Below are 21901 nucleotides of genomic sequence, written 5' to 3' on the forward strand. Positions count from 1 at the left end.
AAAAATTAATAGTATTGGGACACTTGATTTAAATCAAAAAAATTTTAGTCCAAAAGTAAGAGTTGTTCCAAAAGTAAATCTAAATCTTCTTTCAGTTTCTCAAATTACCGATCACGGTTGCCAAGTCTCTTTCTCACCCAAAAGGTTGCACCGTGCAGGATCTCCAGTCAGAGAAGTTGATTGGGCGCGGCCATAGAAGGGGTGATCTTTACTATATGGATTTTGTGTCTCTCCCAACCAATTCATTTTGTAATCTTGTAAATGCCAAAAGTGTTGATGTGTGGCATAAGAGACTTGGCCACCCTAATTTTCTAAAGATGTGACTCTTTCCTTTTTTGAGCAATTCTTGTAAAAACAATCATGTCTTGAAAGGATTGTATTTTTGGAAAGTCTAAAGTTATTCCATTTCCTCAAAGAAATTTTGTCTCCACTAGGCCGTTTGAATTAATACATTCCAATGTATGGGGTCCTTCTCCTGTTATATCCAAAGAAGGTTTTTCATATTATGTTCTGTTTATTGATGACTTAAATAGATTCACATGGATCTATTTTCTAAGTAAGAAATCTGAAGTTTTCTCATTTTTTAAAGAATTTCATGCAATAATAAAAAAATCAATTCTTAGGTAACTTGTCCATCCTTAGATCCGACTCAAGAGGTGAATTTATGTCTAATGACTTTCAAAATTATTTAAAGGAAAATAGAATCTGTCATCAACGTTCTTGTCCTAACACTCCCCAACAAAATGGTCTTGCGGAAAGAAAACATAGACACATAATAGAAACAACTAGAACTCTGTTGATTTCAAAAAAACATCCCAAAATCCTTTTGGGCTGAGGCAGTTCTAACTTTCGTATACTTAATTAATCGAATACCCTCATCTACTTTAAAAAATCTTTCTCCATTTGAAAAACTTTACAACATGACTCCTGATTACCAAAGGCTAAGGATTTTTTGGTGTAAGTGTTTTGTCTTAACTCGTAAAAATGATAAACTTTCTCCAAGGGAAATTGAATGTATATTTTTGGGGTATGGTGAAAAACAAAAAAGTTATAGGTGCTTTGATATAACAAATAACAAATTGTATATCTCAAAGGATGTCACCTTCTTAGAAGATGAAAATGGATTTTCGAACAAATCAAATGAAAAGGTTGATCACTCTTTCCTGTTTGATTTATTACCTCGAGATAATAGTCCTGAAGAAACCATTAATGAACAACAGGAAATACATGTAGTTTATTTGTATAATGAACAACACGAAGATACAAATGAACCTATATCCAGGCAAATTCAAGTTTATTCTAGAAGAGAAGAGGAAAATCCTCCGTATGCTCTTGAGAGATACTCTCAAAATAACACAATAGAAGAATCATCTCAAAGAAGGTCAAGTCGTGTAACTAAAGAACCAAATAGATTTGTTTCCTATGAATCTTTTTCACCAAATTTTAGAGCATGTTTGTTGGCTTCGCATTCCTTTCATGAACCAACTCATTACCATGAAGCTAAACAATATGATCATTGGATTAAGGCTATGGAACTTGAACTAAATGCCCTTGAAAGGGCACAAACATGGGAAGTTGTGGATTTTCAAAAAGGTAAGAAACTCATCGGGTGTAGATGGGTTTTTAAGGTAAAAACCAAAAGTGATGGGTCTTTAGAAAGATATAAGGCCCGATTGGTTGCAAAAGGATTTGCTCAAGAATACGGAGTACATTATGATGAAACATTTGCCCCTGTTGCTCAAATGACTAGTGTTCGAGCTCTTATTGCAGTTGCTTCTATTAAAAAATGGTCCATCTTTCAACTTGATGTGAAGAATGCATTCTTAAATGGTGATCTTAACGAAGACGTTTATATGGAACCTCCTCCATATATGAATCTATATGGAAAAGTCTTAAAATTGAAAAAGGCATTATATGGTCTTAAACAAGCTCCTAAAGCAAGGTATGACAAATTTAGCAATGTTTTGATTAATTTGGGTTTTATATCTTGCTATACTGATAGTGCTCTCTTTGTTAAGAAAACAGGTGATCTTATAATCATTCTTCTTTTGTATGTCGATGACATGATCATCACTGGAAATGACCAAAAGGGAGTAGATGAGGTTAAATTTATATTAAAGAAAACTTTTGATACGTCTGACTTGGGTTACTTGAGATATTTTTTAGGTATTCAAGTGGCATATTCTCCTCGTGGATATATCTTATCTCAAATGAAATTGGCAGCTGATATTTGTACCATGTCAGGGATTTCTCATGAAAAAACAGTTGAGACCCCTGAAGTTATAAATGCAAAACTCAGACTTGAAAATGGTGTTCTCCTTGAAGATCCTACGCCTTACCGCCAGCTAATTGGCTCTCTTATTTACTTATTCATCGTCCGTCCGGATATAGCTCATGCGGTTCATGCTGCAAGTCAGTTTCAGCATGCTCCTACTACTGTACATATGGCGGCCGTGATGAGGATTGTGCGCTACATCAAGAACACCATCTCCAAAAGGTTTTTTTTATCCTCTTCTTCATCTCTTGAATTAAATGTTTATACTGATGCTGATTGGAAAGGATATGAATGCTTTGAACCTCACCGAGGACATGGCATTGGATAGAAATGAATGGAGGAGAAGGATTCATGTGGAAGACCCAAAATGATTTTCTTTGTTGGTTCATATCGTCGACCCCAATTGTTTTGGGATGAAGGCATAGTTGTTGTTGTTGTTGTTGTTGTTGTTGTTGTTGTTGTACTGGTGCTGATTGGGGAGGAAATCCCAATGATCGAATCTCAGTCACGGGTTTTTGTGTTTTCTTAGGGGAATCGCTTATCTCTTGGCGGTGTAAGAAGCAGCAAAAAGTTTCTCTCTCTTCCACTGAAGCCGAATATCGGGCAATGGCAATGACAACTATGGAAATCGTATGGATTAGAAGTCTCCTCAGTGACATAGGCATCTTCATTTCTACTCCCACCAAGATGTGTTGCGACAACGAGTGCAATTTATATTGCTAACAACCATACTTTTCACGAGCGTACAAAGCATATTGAAATGGACTGTCATTATGTTCAAGATGAATACCTTAAAGGGACAATTTCATTGTCATATGTTACTTCAAAGTATCAATTAGCAGACTTCTTCACCAAAGCTCTCCGAGCTCCAAGATTTATGTTCCTTTTTGACAAACTTTGTGTCTTCTCCCCGTAAAGTTTGAGGGGGGTGTTAAAATATATACTTAAATATATATATATATATATATTATAAGTATATATGTTGTTTAACCAAAATACCCGATAGGGGTATTTTGGTAATTTCAATGTACTTTTCATTTTAAGTTTTTTCTTTTCTTTTTCTTTTTGCTCTTTCTTTTTTCTTTTTTATTTATTGTATTTTGACCACATAGGGGGGGCCCTTTCTAGTCGTTGGGGCCCCCAAATGGTCATATTTAGAAGGGAGCCCCTCTATGTGGTCCCTTGGGTCCTCCCTCCTTGTATGGTTTTTAGCCTCTACTTTTCTCCCTCTCAATAAAGTTGTTTTTTGCCTTTGTAGGCTTTTCACACCTTAGTGGGTTATTTGCACTTGTATTGTGCTTGTGTTCTCTTTTGCACATTGTGTGCTTGTGTTGTTGGCTTCCTTGCTACTCTTCTATTCGCATGTTGGTGCTTCTGCGTCTTTCATTACAGAGGGCGCTCAAGTTGAGACTGTGGGAGAGAGAGAAAGGTTTATAACCCCCCAGCCGTTATTGTAAAAAAAAAAACATAATTGCCCTCACGCCGATTGGGCGCCTATGCAAGGGCAGATTAAGTGTCGACTAGACGCCTAGTCGTGAAAATTGGTACCCCTTGTTGGGGGTAAACTAAACTAGGAATCAGACCGATTCTTAGTTTTCCTTTCGACTAGCCCGACTAGGCGGCTAGTCAGCACCTTTGACTACATAGCTCTAGTTCTGAAAAAATAGTGATCGGGGGCTTTGTTCAAAATAACTAATAAAAAACCAAGAGTGTAGGCTCACAATAAGGAGTTTCTCCATGATGTCTAGGTTGTATGTCAATGAAAATAGAAGCAAACTATTATTGTCTAATGTGGATGACAGCTCCAAACATGGGTCAAGCATTTTTGGGCATAAGTATTCAGGTATGCAACTCACCAAAAGGGGTTTGGAGCAGGGTTACCGGAAGCGCCTAGCTAAAAGGGGAAGCGCGCTTCCGAAGCGTGGGGGGAAGCGTACCCCTTTTTTGGGAAGCATGCTTCCCTTTAATGGGGGACGTGTTTCCCTTTAATGGGGGACGCGCTTCCCTTTAATGGGAAGCGCGCTTCCCATCACGCTTCCCCCCTCGCTTCCGAGACGCTTCCTGGGTCGCTTCCGAGACGCTTCCGAGATGCTTCCCGAATCGGTCCTAAGTGGTCCCACGCTTCCCCGCTTCCTAAATTTTTGAAAGTGCCTCGCTTCCCGTATCGCTTCCCGCTCCCGCTTCCTCAACTGGCAACCATGGTTTGGAGGCATAAGTATGGGGAGAAAATCCTCATCAGATTGAACCAAAAGATGAGGAAAGGGAGGTGCCTCTCATTACCGACTAGGATTATGTTCATTAAACACATGTTGAATAGCATCTTAAGTTTCCTTCTAATTCTTTTCAAAGTCCCTCAAAAAATTTTAAAAAAAAAAGATAACTAATTGTGGGCTTTCTCTAGAGTAGACTAGATGAAAAGAAGAAGATGCACTAAGTTAAGTGGGATTTTATCTCTTTGATGATCGGCAGAGGAGGCTTCGGTTTTAGAAGACTACAAATTGAAGTTAGCCTGTTATATCAAATGATGGTCAAAATTGTGTATAGAAACAAACTGGAAAGCTTCTTAATCAGACATGAATAAGAGGTCACGGAGCTCCCCTCCCACCCCCACTCCCACCCCCACCCACCCCATGTGGGATTAGCATGTAGTGTGGGGAAACCCCAAGGATTTGGAAAGCTTGGAATGAAGACCGCTTGGAGCCTTTTTGGGGGCATGACCAATGTCACCGATATCATCAATATTTTGAAAATATCGCAATAATATTTGCAAAATCAAGTAAAACGATAATATCGATAAAACATCATGATATTTTCAAAATATTGTCAGATGTGAAAATATCATGATTTTATCATTATATTTTTGCGATTTTTTAAAAAAAAAACTTATTTATATATTTTAAGCCACCTTTTGTATTTTTTTTCTTTTGTATTTTAAATACTTTTCAAACTTACTTTATTATATTTTCCAAGAAAATTGATACAAAACCTATTATTATATTATCTTTCTTATTATTTTATATATTTTAAAATTTTAAAACTCTTTAGATTTTCCCGAGAAAAAAACAAATTTTGAAAACCTCTCCAAGAAAAGCCCTTGCCGAGAAATTACCTTGAATGACATAGGTGACTATGGGTGTGACTATAGGTTGTCTTCGGGTCTTAAATAAACCTAAATGAACTTTACAAAAGCAAGAATATGAACATTTATAGAGCATTCTTACAACTCTAGCTAATAAGTAAACTTTCACTAAAGTCACCAATATAGGATACGGATTTGGTGGTACCCACTTTTTAAATCAATTTTAGAGAAAATAGAGGCACCGGCCAACATATCAAACATATCGTCCAACCGAGAAATGGGAAAACGGTATTTGACAGTGATGTGATTGATCGCTCGACTATCAACACACATGCGCATTGACCCATCTTTCTTAGGGGCGAGCAGGGCAGGTATTGGGCAAGGGCACACACTCTCACGAATAAACCCCTTTTGCAGTAACTCCTGAACCTGCTTCAACAACTCGGCATGCTCGGATGGATTCATGCGATACGCGGGGAGATTGGGGAGACTCGACCCCCGGATAAAATCAATAGCATGCTGCACCACCCTCATTGAAGGTAGACCATCAGGAAGGTCGTTTGGCATAATGTCGTGAAACTCCTCAACAAGGGGCGCGATGTCCGCGGGAACGGGCAACGATGTACTCATCGACGGCTTGGCCACCAGGGCATAACAATAATCATCCTCCCGGCAATGGCTCAAGAAAGACCGGTAAGATAGACCCGTGAGCCGAGAAACTCGTTCAGGCTTATACACAGTGGGAAAACCGGTCTCCTTGATAGGGAGAAGGACTATTTTATGACCCTTAAAAATAAATGAGTACGTGTTCCTACGGCCATCGTGAATGGTCTTGCAATCAAACTGTCAGAAACGTCCCAAAAGAATGTGACACGCACTCATAGGGGCTACATCACACCACACCTTATCGTGTTAATGCACCCCCACGAAGAACCGAACTAAACAACGTTGGGTGATAGAAACTTTGTTTCCTCTTTTGAACCATGCCATCTTGTATGGTTGGGACAATTTTTCCGTTTTCAAGTTCAAGGTGGACACGACACTCTCGAACACCATATTCTCACACGCCCCAGTATCAATTAACACATCACATGCATGCCCCTCACAATTGCAACGGGTTCTAAAAATGTTATCCCGCAACCATTTTGCAGGGGCCGACTCTCGGGGTGCGGTCAGCACATGACGGATAGACAATAAATTTTTGATGTTGTCGTCGAACTCTACGACTTCCCTCTCGTCATCCCTTTCAATCAACGACTCACCCTCACTCTCACTATCGGTCGCTGACTCAATAATATCCTCGACGAAATGGGTGTTCTTGCTCACGGTGGGGCACTTGGACTCGACATGACCTAACTCCTGACACCTAAAACAACGGATGGTAGACTCACTGGGCTTGGCCTTGGATCTGGTATGGTATGCGGGTCGGGACTGGTCAGGTTTGCTAGGATCTACTCTAGGGTGGACTTTGAATCTTCTTTCCCAAGGGAGCTCGCTTCCCTGATTGGGAAACTCGACTTGGGTCGACTGGACTGGTCACCACAGGAGGTCCTATATTCCTGCCTCCTTTTCAATTTTTCCTCCACATTTATGGCATAACTGCTTGCCTGATCCAATGACTCGATTGTGACACAATTGTAATCATCAAAAATAACAGGGCTAAGACCAGAAATATCCCTCGTGACCTGCTGGCAGGCGGTCTCCTTGATCTGCACTCGCAGGGATAGACGATGAAACTCAGCAATATACTCTGCCACAGTATGGGTGCCTTGATACAGGGTCAGGTACTCCTTGTAGGCTCTCTCAACGTGGTCTGAAGGCACAAACTTTGACTGCATCAATCTTTGCATCTTCTCCTATGTTTGTATGTGTTCTAGTCCATGTCACTCCCTCGACCTCTGCAGTTCAACCCACCATGTCTGCGCTAGGCCTCTCAATCGAGTGGACGCTAAAGAGACACGACGGTGCTCAGCTACAGTGTGGTAGTCAAAGAAAAACTGTATGGCATAGGCCCAGTCGAAGAACTGCTCCGCATCGAATCGTCCTGCGAACTTTAGAAGGTCTAGCTTCATCCCGTAGGCGAAAGGGTGCTCTGGTGCTCTCTGCTGACGAGTTTTCACCATTCCTGCAGGATACTCGTTCCAAAAAGCGGCGTCATCCAACACTGCTTCATCACCCTCTTCGCGGTACTACTCGCATGGATGTTGGTGCTGACGAACTCCAATGCCGTGTGGTCGGCGCTCAGGTCGCGTCGGTCCATGTTGAATCTGTAAGGCGGCTGTTGGAAACTGCCTCGATCTGGCTCGCTCGGGGTGGGAGCCATCTGTGGCCGGCGTTATGGCACCGGTATGACAGGAGGTCCTATTAAAGGTGGACGGGTTGGTCAAATTGTGGGTTCTAGGTTGGTGGGAAATGGATAATGTGGGTTCGGGTTATGGGTCGGGTTAAGATAGGGGTATTGTGTTGGGTATGGTATCGGATTCTGGTACGAGTATTGGGTTTGGTTGGTGTAGTATTGGGATGATTCACCCGATTGGATCTGGATCGGGTCAAGTCCTAAACTATTCGTCAGACCCAAAATGGGGCAGGTGGGATCATGGATCGAGTTGTGGTGTGAGAAGGCCTGGTTGGAACTTGATCCTTGATCCGTAACAAGATGGGTCTCGTTTTGACCCAGCTCAGAGCTCCGTCCGGGTCCGATATGGGTTTGAGTCGGTATTGGATATCTATTGGGGTTCAAAACCAATGGGTTGAATCTGGTTCGGGGCGACCCGCGAACCGGACCCAACTGGGTAGGTTAGGTGAAGGGGTTCGAGGCTCTGACCCGCTCCCTGGGACCCAAAGAATGGCCCCTGAAATCTGGGTCTGGGCCTCGTTATCAAAAACTCGGGTCTGGGCCTATCCACGGGGGTCCACCAGCTCCCCCTGCACGCTGGTGGTCTGCAGCAGCGCCCCCACGGGCAGGTTCGAAAAAAAAAAACCTGTTCAACCCCTGTTCGGGCTGACGCAGCGGCATCAGCAACCTGGCCCAAGGCCACGCTCAAACCCGACAGACCGTGTCTAGCCTACAGACCCGTGGTCGTGGCTCGAGGTCGGGCGTGCGCACTCATACCAAAGTTGGAGGGTCCGTCAACGAACACTTGGTTCGGCTGAACGACCCCCATTCCTGAACCAGCCGTTACGATCACGACTAGGTGAGAAGGAGGTACCGGTTGTGACGAATGGCCGCGACCCGCATCCCTGTGCAAGGCCACCTCGACGCCCTCACGTCGCACAGCTCACTGGAAAGTCAATTGGGTTGGATCGTTGGTTGCGGCATCTGCAAGATTGACTTCACCCTCGCCTAACTTGTTCGTTTGCATTGCGTGCGCATCTACCGACGATTCAAGAACGACCATCTGTTCCTCGATCCCATCCATGTGTTTCGACATGTCGGCTACGTCTTTGCTTACGCGTAGCAGACTCTCTTGGATCTTGGTCATCATATCCATCATCCGCATCATTGGATCTTCGTTGTCGGTTTCCTCTCACTCTTTTCCGCTTGTAGGACCGTTCATCGCTTCTTGCGCCATGTCGTTGACGGACGAAGGTTGGTGCTCTGATACCACTTTGATGCAGTGAGGAAGCCGACACCTTCACGTAAAGGTTATCAATGTTACTGCTCTTTGACACAGCAAGAGAATTGATGTTGTCACGCGATGGGTTGACGTGATGTTGGTCTTCCAACGCACAACCAGTAGTGCAGCCACGAGTATTCAAAGGAAACGTGAAATCAGAAAATCGGATCAATCGATCTGATCAATATTTTATTATGAGATCGGTAAGACTACAATGAATATGACAAGTAACAGGCAAAACGAAACTTGCGACTGGAATGAAAAAAAACAAGGCAAAGTGAAAACAAGGGGATATCAAAATAAATAAAACTGCAGGAAAACCAAAGTAGCAAAGAAGGCTGCTGAAACTCCAAAATCGTCGCACGCAATCCTAGGAGAGGGTTTTTAAAAACTGCTAGTGGACCCGGGTCTTGGGTCCAGTCTGGGACCCAAGTCGTTTTATTGTTGCTGCTGGGTCTGTGTCGTCCGAGCTTGTACTCGGCTGGAATAGGTACGCAGGGGTACATCGTCCCTGCGTCTTGGTACCGTGATCTGTATCGGATTCACTACTTGGGTCTGATCCTCGATCCCATCGTGCAGGCCCGGTCTCCTGCCTGGGTCAGGCGGTATGGATCTCGATCGATCTTGCTCTGCATCATATGATTACAATATCTTCCATGAGATCAAACTAATAACTCGCATTAGATCAAACGAATAACTCCAATAAGGATAAGATGCTTGAATTCCTTATCGATATCCTCGCCAAAGTATCTAGTGAGTGTCTCTCTAAATTCTTGTTATTTCTATCAAAGTTCTCACTCTAAAACAATAAAAATGATTAATGAGCTACATGCTTAGTAAACAATTAATTACAACTTTAATAATTAGGTTTTTATGTTTTGAAAAGTGTTTAAAAGACATTTAAGAAAAGATAACACAATAGATCTTAAATAACATTTACAAAACTTCATTTGAACAATGAAATTGGCTTTCCAAAATGTGGTAAATATAGAAAACAATAAAACATATTTTAAAACATTTTGTACATCGCTTTGTAAATTCATGAAACTTGCTTTTAAATGCTGGCAGTTACGCAACTTAACCAAATTTTTAGAAACATTTTATTTTAGATCCAATTCGCATTACCATTGAAGATCTGAAGGACTACGATTCTAAAACGTAAATATTGGTAGTTTCGGGTTCATCTACGAATTTTGCCCTAAACCAGTTCTGGCTTCTATCGAGGAACGGAAGCCCCACAACCCTTAAACAATGTAGCTACTCGATTAGAGCATGTGATGCATGTTCCCACTGAAGATCTAAAGGGCCAATAAATCTCAATTTTATTTAGACCAATAAAATCTCTCATTTACTTCAAATGGGCCGATAACAATACCGGTGGTGGATTTTACCACCCATCGAATATCTGATCAAGCCAAAGATCCCATATCTAACCACTAGTGAGAGCCTCCACCTTTCCCATTGACTACGTCAAACTGTCACTTGATTTCCCAAGGCTAAGTCAACTAGAATGATAATCCGAATAACAAACCAAACGAGTTGTTCAATAAGGGTCTCGTACCTAGATAAGGTTATCGGAAATTAATATACCATTCACCTAGCAATCCACTTGCATTTTTGTAAACGGACATTTAAATTCAAACACTTAAATTTGAGAATACAAGATTTTGAAATCATTTAAAATAGAACTTTCATTTAATTTTCAATAAAATCCTATTTTCTGAGTAACACAATTTTCAATCAACTCAAATAAGATAAAACTAAAATGACACTTAAAGCCATAATTAAATACAAAAGACTTATAGTTAATTACTTCTTTTAAAACAATTTTGAAAACTCACTGATTTTTAAAAACAATCTACAAATTCAGTTTGACTTGAGGGAGGTTGTTAAATCATATTTAATAAAAATAAAACTTCATGGCTTTTAGAAAAATCAATAATTTTTCTCAATCAGTTGGTTTATGGGATTTACTTTCAAATTATGTAAGGAAAAAAATAACTTTTCAACATTCAAAACTAAAACTATAAATCAGTAAATTCAATTACCGACAATCACTAATTTAGCAAAACTATAATCATTATTATTAGGAAAACTAATTCAAGAAAATCTAGATCTAATCACAAAAAGGTATAACTAATTGTTTACTTAATTGGTTTTAACTACAGGAACAGACTAATTACTCCAAAAAAAATAACTTAAAGGCAAGCCTAACCCAAATTATCAATGCTATAATTACTTCTAAAAACTATTTTAAGAAAATCTAATTATTAAACGATAATTAATTACCTATCTTATATCCGCAATCGCATATCATCCCAACCCCCTTGGCTCCTAGCCTTCAAACAGAATGCTAGGAGAAAAATCGTAAAGAGAGTCACAAGACTCACAAGCCTCTCATATTTGTATCATTTTAAACCCAATAACGTATTAACATTCAATCATGCTGGGTATTAGACTTTTATTCTTGCAACTCATGCATGATGAGTCTTAATTAGTTGAGGTGGCAACTTGTTATTTAGCATCACATGCATGTTGACATCTAACTTATTGAAGTGTGAGTTTGTTATCTAATTTCACATATATATTAACACCAAACTTGTTGAGGTGTCAACCTTGATACCTTGCTTCACATGCATGTTGACACTCAGATGATTGAGGTGTCACCCTGTTATCTTGCATCACATGCATGTGCCATGTGGACACCCAGTTGGTTCAGGTGTCAACTTATTATCTTGCATCACATACATATAGACACCCAATTAGTTGAAGTGTAAGCGTATTATCTTGCATCACATATATGTTGACACCCATCTAGTTGAGGCGTTTGTTTTTTAAACACTCAGTTGATTGGCATATAAAAAATTTTCAAATTTATTGACATTAAAATTTTAATATTATATTTTTTCTCTTTATAGTTGTCCCCTACAATACTTAGAAAAAGTTTGACTTTTATAAAAACTAGTGAAATTAAAGGAGGTATATTAATTTGCAAAGAAATTTAGTCGTCAACCAAGATATTTGGATCTTATTTTCTCTTCATATACTTGAGTGACTTATTATGTTGATTGATATTGCCATAAGCCTTTAATATTCATACCACCTTCGAGCTCAAAATCTGCACTTTTTGCTCAATTGCTCAAACATGCTACTCCACTTTTTATCAAATCATATGTAATCTAGATTGGCTTATAATTTACAATATGTGATGACCCTGGCTCATATTTCCTTAGCATCAACACATGAAACACATTATGGATATTTGATAGATCGAAAGGTAAGGCTATTTTATATGCAACCTCTCTCACACTTTCTAGAACCTCAAATGGTCCAATAAATTTTGGACCAAGTTTTCCTTTTCAAATCTCATGATTCCTTTAGAGGGAGATACTTTGAACCATACATGGTCCCTAAATTGAAACTTAATGCCCTTTATGTGGCAATCAGCATAACTCTTCCATCTGATTGGGCAATGCAGAAATTATCACTAATTAATTTTATCTTTTATGTTGTTTATTAAACTAACTTTGGTTCCATGAACTTTCTTTCTCTTGATCTGCATTTTCTTCCACATAATGCTTCATATGATGTCATCTAATGTTAAACTAAATGTTGTTAAACGATCATATAAATTTCTTTCAAGCTCTTTCTGAATTCCACAAGTGCTTAAATTGCATTGCCAACATTTGTAGTCCTTGTCAGACCAATAATGAAATCTAAAGCCATGTTTTCCCAATTTCACTCAGGAATGGACAAGTGCTGAATTAAGCCATTGGGATTCTAGTGTTCTACCTTAGCTTATTGACATGTCAAACACTAGGATTCAAACTGAGCATTTTCTTTCTTCATGTTCTTCTACCAGTACTTGCTTTATAAGTTTTGTATATCATAAATTTCTTTCAAGCTCTTTCTGAATTCCACAAGTGCTTAAATTGCATTGCCACCATTTGTAGTCCTTGTCAGACCAACAATGAAATCTATAGCCATGTTCTCCCATTTTCACTCAGAAATGGACAAGTGCTGAATTAAGCAATTGGGATTCTAGTGCTCTACCTTAGCTTATTGACATGTCAAACACTAGGATTCAAACTGAGCATTTTCTTTCTTCATATTCATCTACCAGTACTTGCTTTATAAGTTTTGTATATCATAGTAGGGAATGTGCGAAATAGAATATCTATTCAATGGGATTCTTCTAATATTTTTTTCATTTTACTTATTTTATTTGGAACACAAAATTGATTCTTGTATGTCAAGATACCATCTCCTAGATATCAAAGTCAGGTTTCAATTATTTTCAACTTTATCCTTCTAAAAGTTTCAATGGAGGAACATCTTTCTATGCATCTCTAATTCTTGGATGAGTATTGGTCGGACTTTCAAACTCATTATGTATGAACCACTGCCTCAATGTTTTTTTTCCTTCTCAAAGCATCTCAACTATGTTGGCTTTACATAGATAATGATGTATTATAGAATTTTAATCCTTTAAAAGTTCCATCTATCACCTTTGTTATATGTTCAACTCTCTCTTTTTAATACAACAAATACTTTACTCTTTTGACCAAGATATCTCAAAAATTTCTCTCCACAATGATCGTGTCTCCAAATTTTCAAGGCAAAACCATTGATGTCAATCATAAGTCATGTGTTGGATAGTTTCATTCATAATCCTTCAATTGCCTTTATGCATAAATGACTACCTTATACTTTCCACTATGATGCACCTTCGTCTTCTGCATTAAGCATCAGTATCAATTCCAAATCCTTCAGTCCTAATACAGTAAGAACAGGTGTTAGAGTCAGCATAGATGTGATTAAAGATAACAAGTTGATACCTCAACCAATGGGATATCAATATACATGTGATGCAAGATAAACAAGTTGACACCTCAACCAATTAGGTGTCAACATTCATCACATGCAAGATAACAGATTGACACCTCAACTAGCATGTTAAGCAAGATAACAAGGTTGACACTTCAACTAGCTCGGTCTTAACATGCATGTGAAACAAGATAACAGGTTGACACCTCAACCAGCTATGTATCGACATGTATGTGATGCTAAATAACAGTTGACACCTCAACCAATTAGGTGTCATCATACATAAGTTGCAAAAATAAAAATTAGATACTTTATTGAGTTTAAAACATTATAAATATGAGAGGATTGTGACCTTCTTTCCTATTTTTTCTAAATTTGGCATTTTGCTACGAAAGTTAGGAGCAAGGGGGTCGGGGCAACCTACGACTATGGTTGTCAGATAAGTGATTAATTATAATTGTAGTAATTATATTTACTTAAATTAGTTTTTATAACCTGTAAGTAATCATAGTATTGATAATTAATATTAGGCTTGCCTCAAGTTAGTTTTTTGAATAATTAGTTGTAGTTTTTATGGTTAAAGTCAGTTAAGTAAACAATTACTTGATACTTTTCGGTTATTAAATCTAGACTTTCTTGAATTAATTTTGTGATTGTAAGTAATTTAATTTAGTGATTTATAGTTTTAGTTTTGATGTTCAAAAGTTAACTTTTTTTCCTTGCATAATTCGAAAGTAAATCTGATACACCAAAGAATTGATTATATTTTCTCTATTTTTCTAAAAGTATTGGGTTTTTTTAAATAAAAAAAGTCTTATTTTTAGTAAATATAATTAAGAACCTCTCTCAAGTTAAATTGAATTTTTAGATTGTTTTTGAAAAGTCAATGGGTTTTAAAAAAAGTAATTAGCAACAAGTCTTATGAATTTAAATATGGTTTTAAGATTCACTTTAATTTTATCTTATTTGGGTTGATTGAATAATGTGTTACTCGAAAAATTGGATTTAGTGCTGAAAATCAAATGAAAGATACTTTGCAAATGATTTTAAAATCTTTTAATCTGAAATAATATTGTTTTTATTGAATTTAAATGTTCGTTCACATAAATGCAAGTAGATCGTCGAACAGATGATATATCATTCCCCGACAACCTTATCGGAGTACGAGTCCTTTACTAAATAAGGGTAATCGACACAATTGGCTTGTTATTAGGATTATCGGCCAGGTTGCCTTAGTCCTAAAAAATCAATTGGCCCTTTGACATAGTCTATGGGAATGATAAAGTCCTCCACACGTGATCGGCTTACTGGAGTTTCTAAAAGGGATAAAGGATCTTTGACCCAATCGGATATCCATTGGGTTATGGAAGGGAATGAGGGATTGACTGACTCATCAATAGGGAAGGTAGGCATAACTGACTTACCCACTACCACTAGCTTGCTTACCGACTCGGGAGCAGGAGCTTCCTCCACCTAGGAAGGCAACAACGGATGATCGGGAGCCCCTTGACTAGGAAAGTTGCTGAAATGTTATTTGTTCCTTTACGGTTTTCTCTATTTTGGTTTTATATTGTTTTGCAGTAAGAGTAAGACAGAATATATGGAATGTCGGTTTAGTAAGCAACGAAGTAGTGATGAGAGTGTAGTGAAGCTTGGTGAGCAAGAAATAGCGGTGGGTGACTGTTTCAAATATTTGGGATCTATCATTCAAAAGAATGGAGAAATTGATGGAGATGTAAATCATAGGATTAAGGTTGGGTGGATGAAATGGAAAAGTGCAACTGGAGTGTTGTGCGATCGTAGAATGCCATTGTGGTTGAAGGGGAAGTTTTATAGGACGACAATTAGACCCGCTTTACTATATGGTACGGAATGTTGGGCTGCCAAGAGACATCATATTCAAAAAATGAGTGTAACTGAGATGCGTATGCTTCGATGGATGTGTGGAAAGACACTAAAAGATAAGATTCGGAACGAGGAAATATGTAAGAAGGTAGGTGTTGCATCCATTGAAAATAAGATGAGTGAGAATCGTTTACGATGGTTTGGGCATATTCGGCGAAGGCCTAATGATGCTCCGGTTAGAAGGATGGAGAAATGGGAAAATATATTAGCTAAAAGAGGTCGGGTAGGCCTAAGAAGACTTGGATGGAGATGATAAGAAAGGATATGAATGCTTCAAACCTCACCGAGGACATGACATTGGATAGAAATGATTGGAGGAGAAGGATTCATGTGGAGGACCCAAAATGATTTTCTTTTTGGTTCATATCGCCGACCCCAATTGTTTGGGATGAAGGCGTTGTTGTTGTTGTTGTATTGTTTTGCAACAGTGTTCCTTGTCACTCTTTTCTTCTATTAATCAAATGCTCAAACTTTCCTTACAAAAAAGAGCTTGTGATTTTATACTGTTTCGCAACAACGTTGCTTGCCACTCTTTTCTTTTATTAATCAAATGCTCAAACTTTCCTTCCAAAAAAAGAGCTTGCTCAAATCAATGATGCAACATGGCATTTACTTAGGCCCTTGCAATCAGTAGCAACCCAAAGCAAAACATGGCAGAGTATAAGCATCAATGACTAATCTGCATGGCAAGGTATAAGCAATTGATGACTAATCCACATGGCAAAGTATAAGTAATCAATGGGTAATCTACTTTCATCTACAAAAGTAAGCCAGAAGCTATGTCACAAGGATACTCCATTTTTACCAAGTTTTCTATCCCCTCCTCTACCAATCATATTGAAAAAAATCAGCATAATAGTTGTATCCCCGTATCCGCAGTCATAGCCATGTGATGTAGGCCAGGGTAACACTTAAGAACAAGTTTCCTATTATTCTTAACATCTAACTCCTCTTTAAATGTGGATTTGAACAATATGAGATCATAACCAAAGAAAATAGATCATTTATATTTATTTAAAATCCAAGGAAACCTTTTCCTATGCTAAGTGTTATAATTTGGCATGTTTGGCTTATCTATTAGGGGGGGAATTGATTCTAAGATAATGCATGATGAAGGAAGCGAGTAGTCTAGAACATGAAATGTTTTTAAACCAGGTTTTTCTTTGCTAAAAGACTTTAGGGTACCTGATATGGAGATTTATGGAAGATAGTCAAGGCAAGATTTGGCAACCCAAACATGACTAAGAATTTCCTGGCTTAATAATAAACAACAACACCTGCCTCCTCCCTTCTTACTATTTAATAGAGCACGCAAACATACCAAGTTTAGCAAAAGAGAAACATAAAGTAGGAAAGAAGACGCGCGCGAGAGAGAGAGAGAGAGAATTAAATCTTACATATGGAGATAAGAAAACAACATAGGCAAAGATTATCGTAATAGATTAGCTAATTTGATAATATTGAAGAAGGGAAGACAAAAGAGAATGAGAAGATGAAGATTAAAGAACAACCAAGGACAAGATGAGAGAAGATAGCTTGAAGAATAAGTAGGAAAGTTAAGTTCCGGAAGAGAACCGAGTTTAAATCCTCTCATGAGCATAAGCCAACAAAGGTATAATGTCAAAGAAGCTTTCATAGAAGTGAGCTTCCGAGGATAGACAGGTGCTTCTGGTATCCACGCTCTATCCTAAATGGTCAGGCACTGGTCACACATTGCCTCAACACCAGCAATTCAGATGGATCCTAGGACGCAGGCAGAGAACAAATTAGAGCATGTAATACTTAAGCCTCCCCATCCCACCACAAATACAACGCAGCCTTATCTTAACAAAGTGGTACCAACCTAAATCCTCCCTAGCAAGATGTACATCAATTATTTTTCACTCTAAATTGGAAAATCATAAACCAAGTGGTAGGATGCAATGGCGGTAGGGGTATCAAAAATGGAAATTTATGTAAAAGAAAGTCTAATAAATTCATTATGATCCAAAGTAGCAGATAGTTTCAGCACCCCACAGAGTCAGAGACCCAATACCTATGATCTTCATGTTACACAAGCAATTGCTAAAAGTACCTTTTGAACGATTATGCAAAATCAAATTCAATAAATGCATAGACTCGGTGCAGCAGAGAGTTTCAACGCCCCACAGAGTAAGAGACGGGATTTCCAGCACGTAAAATCTTCAGAACTCTCATTTCCTTGTTTAGGAACAATTTCTAAAAGCAACCACAACGAACACAAATACCCTCCATAGAAGCAAGAGAAAACAATTCTAACTGACCAAAGCAAGCATCCCTAAGAACACTAAATTCTCAGTAAGCGGATATCAAACAAATGCAGATAGAAGAGTTCGTGAACAGAACTTATCCCAATCAACCAATGCAGTAATATAATACCAGAAAAATCCAAGTCCAACCGTCCCAAAACCCCAAAAATTTCAACAAAAATTGACAATTCCCCTGAAACCCATCAAACGCACGCCAGATTTTCCATACCTCCGGCAGCAAACAAATCAACCGGAAGGGAAATCCCACGAATCCTGAAACTCCGAGCACGAGGAGAGCGAAAACCCTAGTTAAAGAATCGCGCATCCGAGGTCAGAATCGCCGAACTCATCCGCGATTCCCATTTCCATAACGCGCCAGATTAACGCCCCTCGCATCACGAATTCCGATTTGCCTCTGAGGATGAACCACGAACTAGAAAAGAGGGAAGAATTCGAGACAGTGCGTAGATAACGAGAAGAGACGCTGAAACCTTTGCTGAGTTTCTAAGCTTCGCGTGTTCAGAGCAACAAGAATCGAATCCACCAAAATGAAAGGGTAAGGGAGAGGAGGCAGAACGGTTCTAGGGTTTCGGCTGAATCTGAGCCGTCGATCTCGGCCGCGACGGCGAGGGTTCGACTGCCGGGATAGGGAGGTGAGCAGCAATGGCACAGAGAGAGAGAGAGAGAGGGTTGGGATAATCGGAGAGAGGCTTTGCCTTTTTATGTTGTTTGTTCGCCTTCGGGGACGGCTTGATGCGGAGAGGGGGGTTTTAGTTTATATATGATTCCAAATATGTCCTCGATTTTATTTGAAGTGACATTAACAAAACGTTAAAATCTTTTTCGTTTCCATCTTTCTTGCTTGCTTAAGTTTTCTGTCATAACTGGGGCGGTGTACGATTTGGTTTCGGTTCGGATCCGTGTGCGTTCGTGCCCGTATCCGATATTTTTAGGCCGTTAATAGCACATATCCAACTGATTTAATCACTACATATCCGGGTTTAGTAAGCTACCCTTCTATTAAACAGTTGGGTGTGGGTTGTGTTGTCATGCCCTAACTCCGTTCAATATATGACTTTGTTTGAGAATAAAATCAGATCTAATTAGGATAAAAGGATGGATCCAAATTTGGAAAGACTTCTCCATCTCTATGTAATAGTTAAGACCACTTAGATTATGCTGAATCCATCAATAGTTGTAATCCCTACCGAAACTGATTGCTTTACATATGTATGGTCCAAACATCAAGGACCCTTACCAAGTCCCGGATCATGTTCTGTTATGATTGGGAAAGCGGCAGAAAGTACCAATTGGATTCGTTTGTTTAGACCTCTAGTCTAAAATTAACACAGTTTCCAGACCTCTTTATGAATCCAGAATTACCATATATATTTTGGATTTGGATCTACCATCATCCAGCCCATATCCGCCCCTACCTCTTTTTGGAGCACCTGGAGGAAATCTTTTATTTATTTTATGTTTTTTCAGAGATTTTATTTTGAATGCTTTGCTTGAGGGGCAGTTGTGTCATCATCAGTCAACGATGGGAAGTCGAGTTGACGTGACCATCCATTCGTGGTCGTGGGACTAAAACTTTCCTACCAAATTCTGTTGTACTTTGTGTACGTTGTTGTAGAGTCGTGTGAACGAGAAAAGTGTTAGCTATTTAATTTAGCTAAGGGACCAGTTAGTCACTAGACGAGTTTACGTCTTTAAGAACAACTTTAGCTCCAGATAGCCGTTACACTTCCTTTTATGACCTGTAAATGATTGGCTGTGTGAAGAATTAGAGTTTTTTTTTTCATTGTTAAGGGTGATTTGGTTAACATACCTTTGTGCATGAAGATTAGTCACAAGTCCCTCTTCCAGGATTTCTCGGCAAGGAAAAATCTAATGAATAATTACAAATTTTGTTTTTTTGGTAAAAATATGGGAATGATTTTTGTATATATAATTAACATCGTTACAATTGTTTAAAAGAGGAGAGAATATGCAAAAAAAAACAGGGAAAACAAAATTAGTTAGTTACGTACATAATAATATCACGTTAATATTATGGCTCATTAAAAACCGGTATATTTTTTTTCTTGCGATTTAATAGTGTCATGGCTGCTAGGGTTCTCATGATAATATATGAATAATTCAAAGTAATTGTAACAACCCAAAATTCACCCCCCCCCCCTCCCTAAATTAAAAGATTTAAAAAAAAGTGAATCACTTCTGGATTGGTTGATGTTTCTTTGAAAAAACTGTATTGTTTTTCAAGAAGGTCGATTATAATACCCACAAATATTAGATGATTTATAAATGAAATAATAACTTCAGCTAAAATTTCAATTCAATTGAGATTAACTTTTTGAATTAAGAACATAATTAATTGTAATTTCAAATCCCTCTTAAATAGAAAAAATCACAAATTAGACATAAAATTATTATTTATTTATTAAAATAATTTCAAAAAACTTATGGGTATTACAGTGGCACGCCATGTAGTATGACAATCTCTTCAACGTACAAATCAACTAATCTCTCCCAAGTGACATTCCTTCTAATGGGTAAGATGTGTATAGACTTAGTGAGTCTATCAATAATTACCCATATGAAATCATTTTGTATGCGAGTTCTCAACAATCCAATAATGAAATCCATAGAATGTCATCTCATTTCTACTCTGAAATGTCCAAGAGTCTCAACAAACTACCCAACCTCTAGTGCTCGGTCTTTACTCTCTAGCAGGTGAGACATCTAGACATGTACTCGATAATGTCTCTCTTCATATCATGCCACCAGAAATTTCTTTGAAGGTCTTTGAACATCTTTGTACTCCCTGGATGAATGGAGTACCTAGGTTGATATGTTTTTACAAGCAACTCTTCTCTAAGAGCTTGATGGTGGGGTTGGATGGTGGTCCAATGTTAGGTTAATAAAACACAAGTGTTGTGAATGAACAACTTGAGCCTCTTGCCACTTGTCATCGTCTATGTGTACCCATATGCTATGTTAATAATCAAAACAAACTTGTGTTGAGCATGACATGCATCAATTATAAAAGAAAACCTAAAATGGTGTAATAAACTACCAATGCATGTAAGGGTGGTTTGGTACCTTGGGTAGATTCATGCATCGATTTAATTGCTCATGCATTTTGGGTTGTGGATACCTATTTTGTATGCTCTTACATGTAGATTGTAAACATACTACCTATGATCTTACATGTGGATTGTAATCATACATTGTTCATGGAATGCTAAGTATGAGTATATCCTAAATTGACGTTTTATGAAGAAATATGTGAGTTAATCGTATGTTGAATTGTAACATGATTGTTTGCTTGAAAGACATGTTTTCTATTTTCTAATGTTGTATGTGATTCATTGTTAGTGTTTTCCTACCAAACTCGGTGGGGAGTTTGACCCTCAATATTAAAATTTTATAGGTACAAACTAAGCTTGTTGGATGCAATGGCGGGATGTTACTCATGGTATTTGCCAAAGGGGTCTTTTGTTATATTCGCGGAGGTGTTTAGACATGAATTGATAATAAGGGTTGTCTCAACTATTGATTTATGAAATCGTAAACTCTAAGCTGTTTTAAATTCAATATTTGAATGTTATGGGCTAATATTGTTGGGTTTAGTAGTGTACCTGTAATCCGCCCAAGATTGTTAACCAACATATATTTGTTTTCATTGTTTTTCGTTGAATTGCTTTTCCATTACGTAATGTATCATGTTGGTTTTAGTTTTGGTGGTTCCATATTGGACCGTGTTATAATCAGGTTTTATAAGAAAAAAAATAGCCTTGTTTTTTGGGTTAAGATTTTAAAGTGTTACAACGACATTGAAGTCGTTGAGAGCTGGATCGAAGAGATTAGGGATGCCTTCCAAGTGCCTGAGAAGAGGCACACTAATTTTGGCATCTATTGTCTGAAA

At 38.3% G+C, this 21901-nt stretch overlaps 2 protein-coding genes across 2 annotated transcripts in view; both read right to left on the reverse strand.

The window, feature by feature from the left end:
- The window catches only part of LOC149820206 (uncharacterized), a 172139-nt gene extending 153487 nt beyond the window's left edge, over positions 1-18652 (reverse strand). Inside the window, exon 1 of the mRNA XM_089982397.1 lies at positions 18200-18652. The gene's annotated coding sequence lies outside the window, so the exon portion shown is untranslated. The remainder of the gene's footprint in view (positions 1-18199) is intronic.
- LOC149820207 (uncharacterized) lies at positions 5529-7204 on the reverse strand. The gene is made up of 2 exons (XM_089981767.1): positions 6962-7204; positions 5529-6197 (listed from the first exon to the last, which is right to left on the reverse strand). The coding sequence occupies exons 1-2, from the start codon at positions 7202-7204 to the stop codon at positions 5529-5531; spliced, it is 912 nt and encodes a 303-aa protein (XP_089837893.1).
- Positions 18653-21901: the final 3249 nt, after the last annotated feature.

Source organism: Nuphar pumila, chromosome 12 (genome assembly GCF_984573655.1).
Source record: "Nuphar pumila chromosome 12, dmNupPumi1.hap1.1, whole genome shotgun sequence".
In the NCBI taxonomy this organism is placed as follows: Eukaryota; Viridiplantae; Streptophyta; class Magnoliopsida; order Nymphaeales; family Nymphaeaceae; genus Nuphar; species Nuphar pumila.

Bases quoted from the DNA above. Each gene is read 5' to 3' on its own strand.
- LOC149820207 (XM_089981767.1), bottom strand. From the start codon at position 7,204: ATGCAAAGATTGATGCAGTCAAAGTTTGTGCCTTCAGACCACGTTGAG. The intron at 6,198-6,961 runs GCAAGCAGTTAT...CGTTTCTGACAG, and splicing joins CAATCGAGTCATTGGATCAG to TTTGATTGCAAGACCATTCA.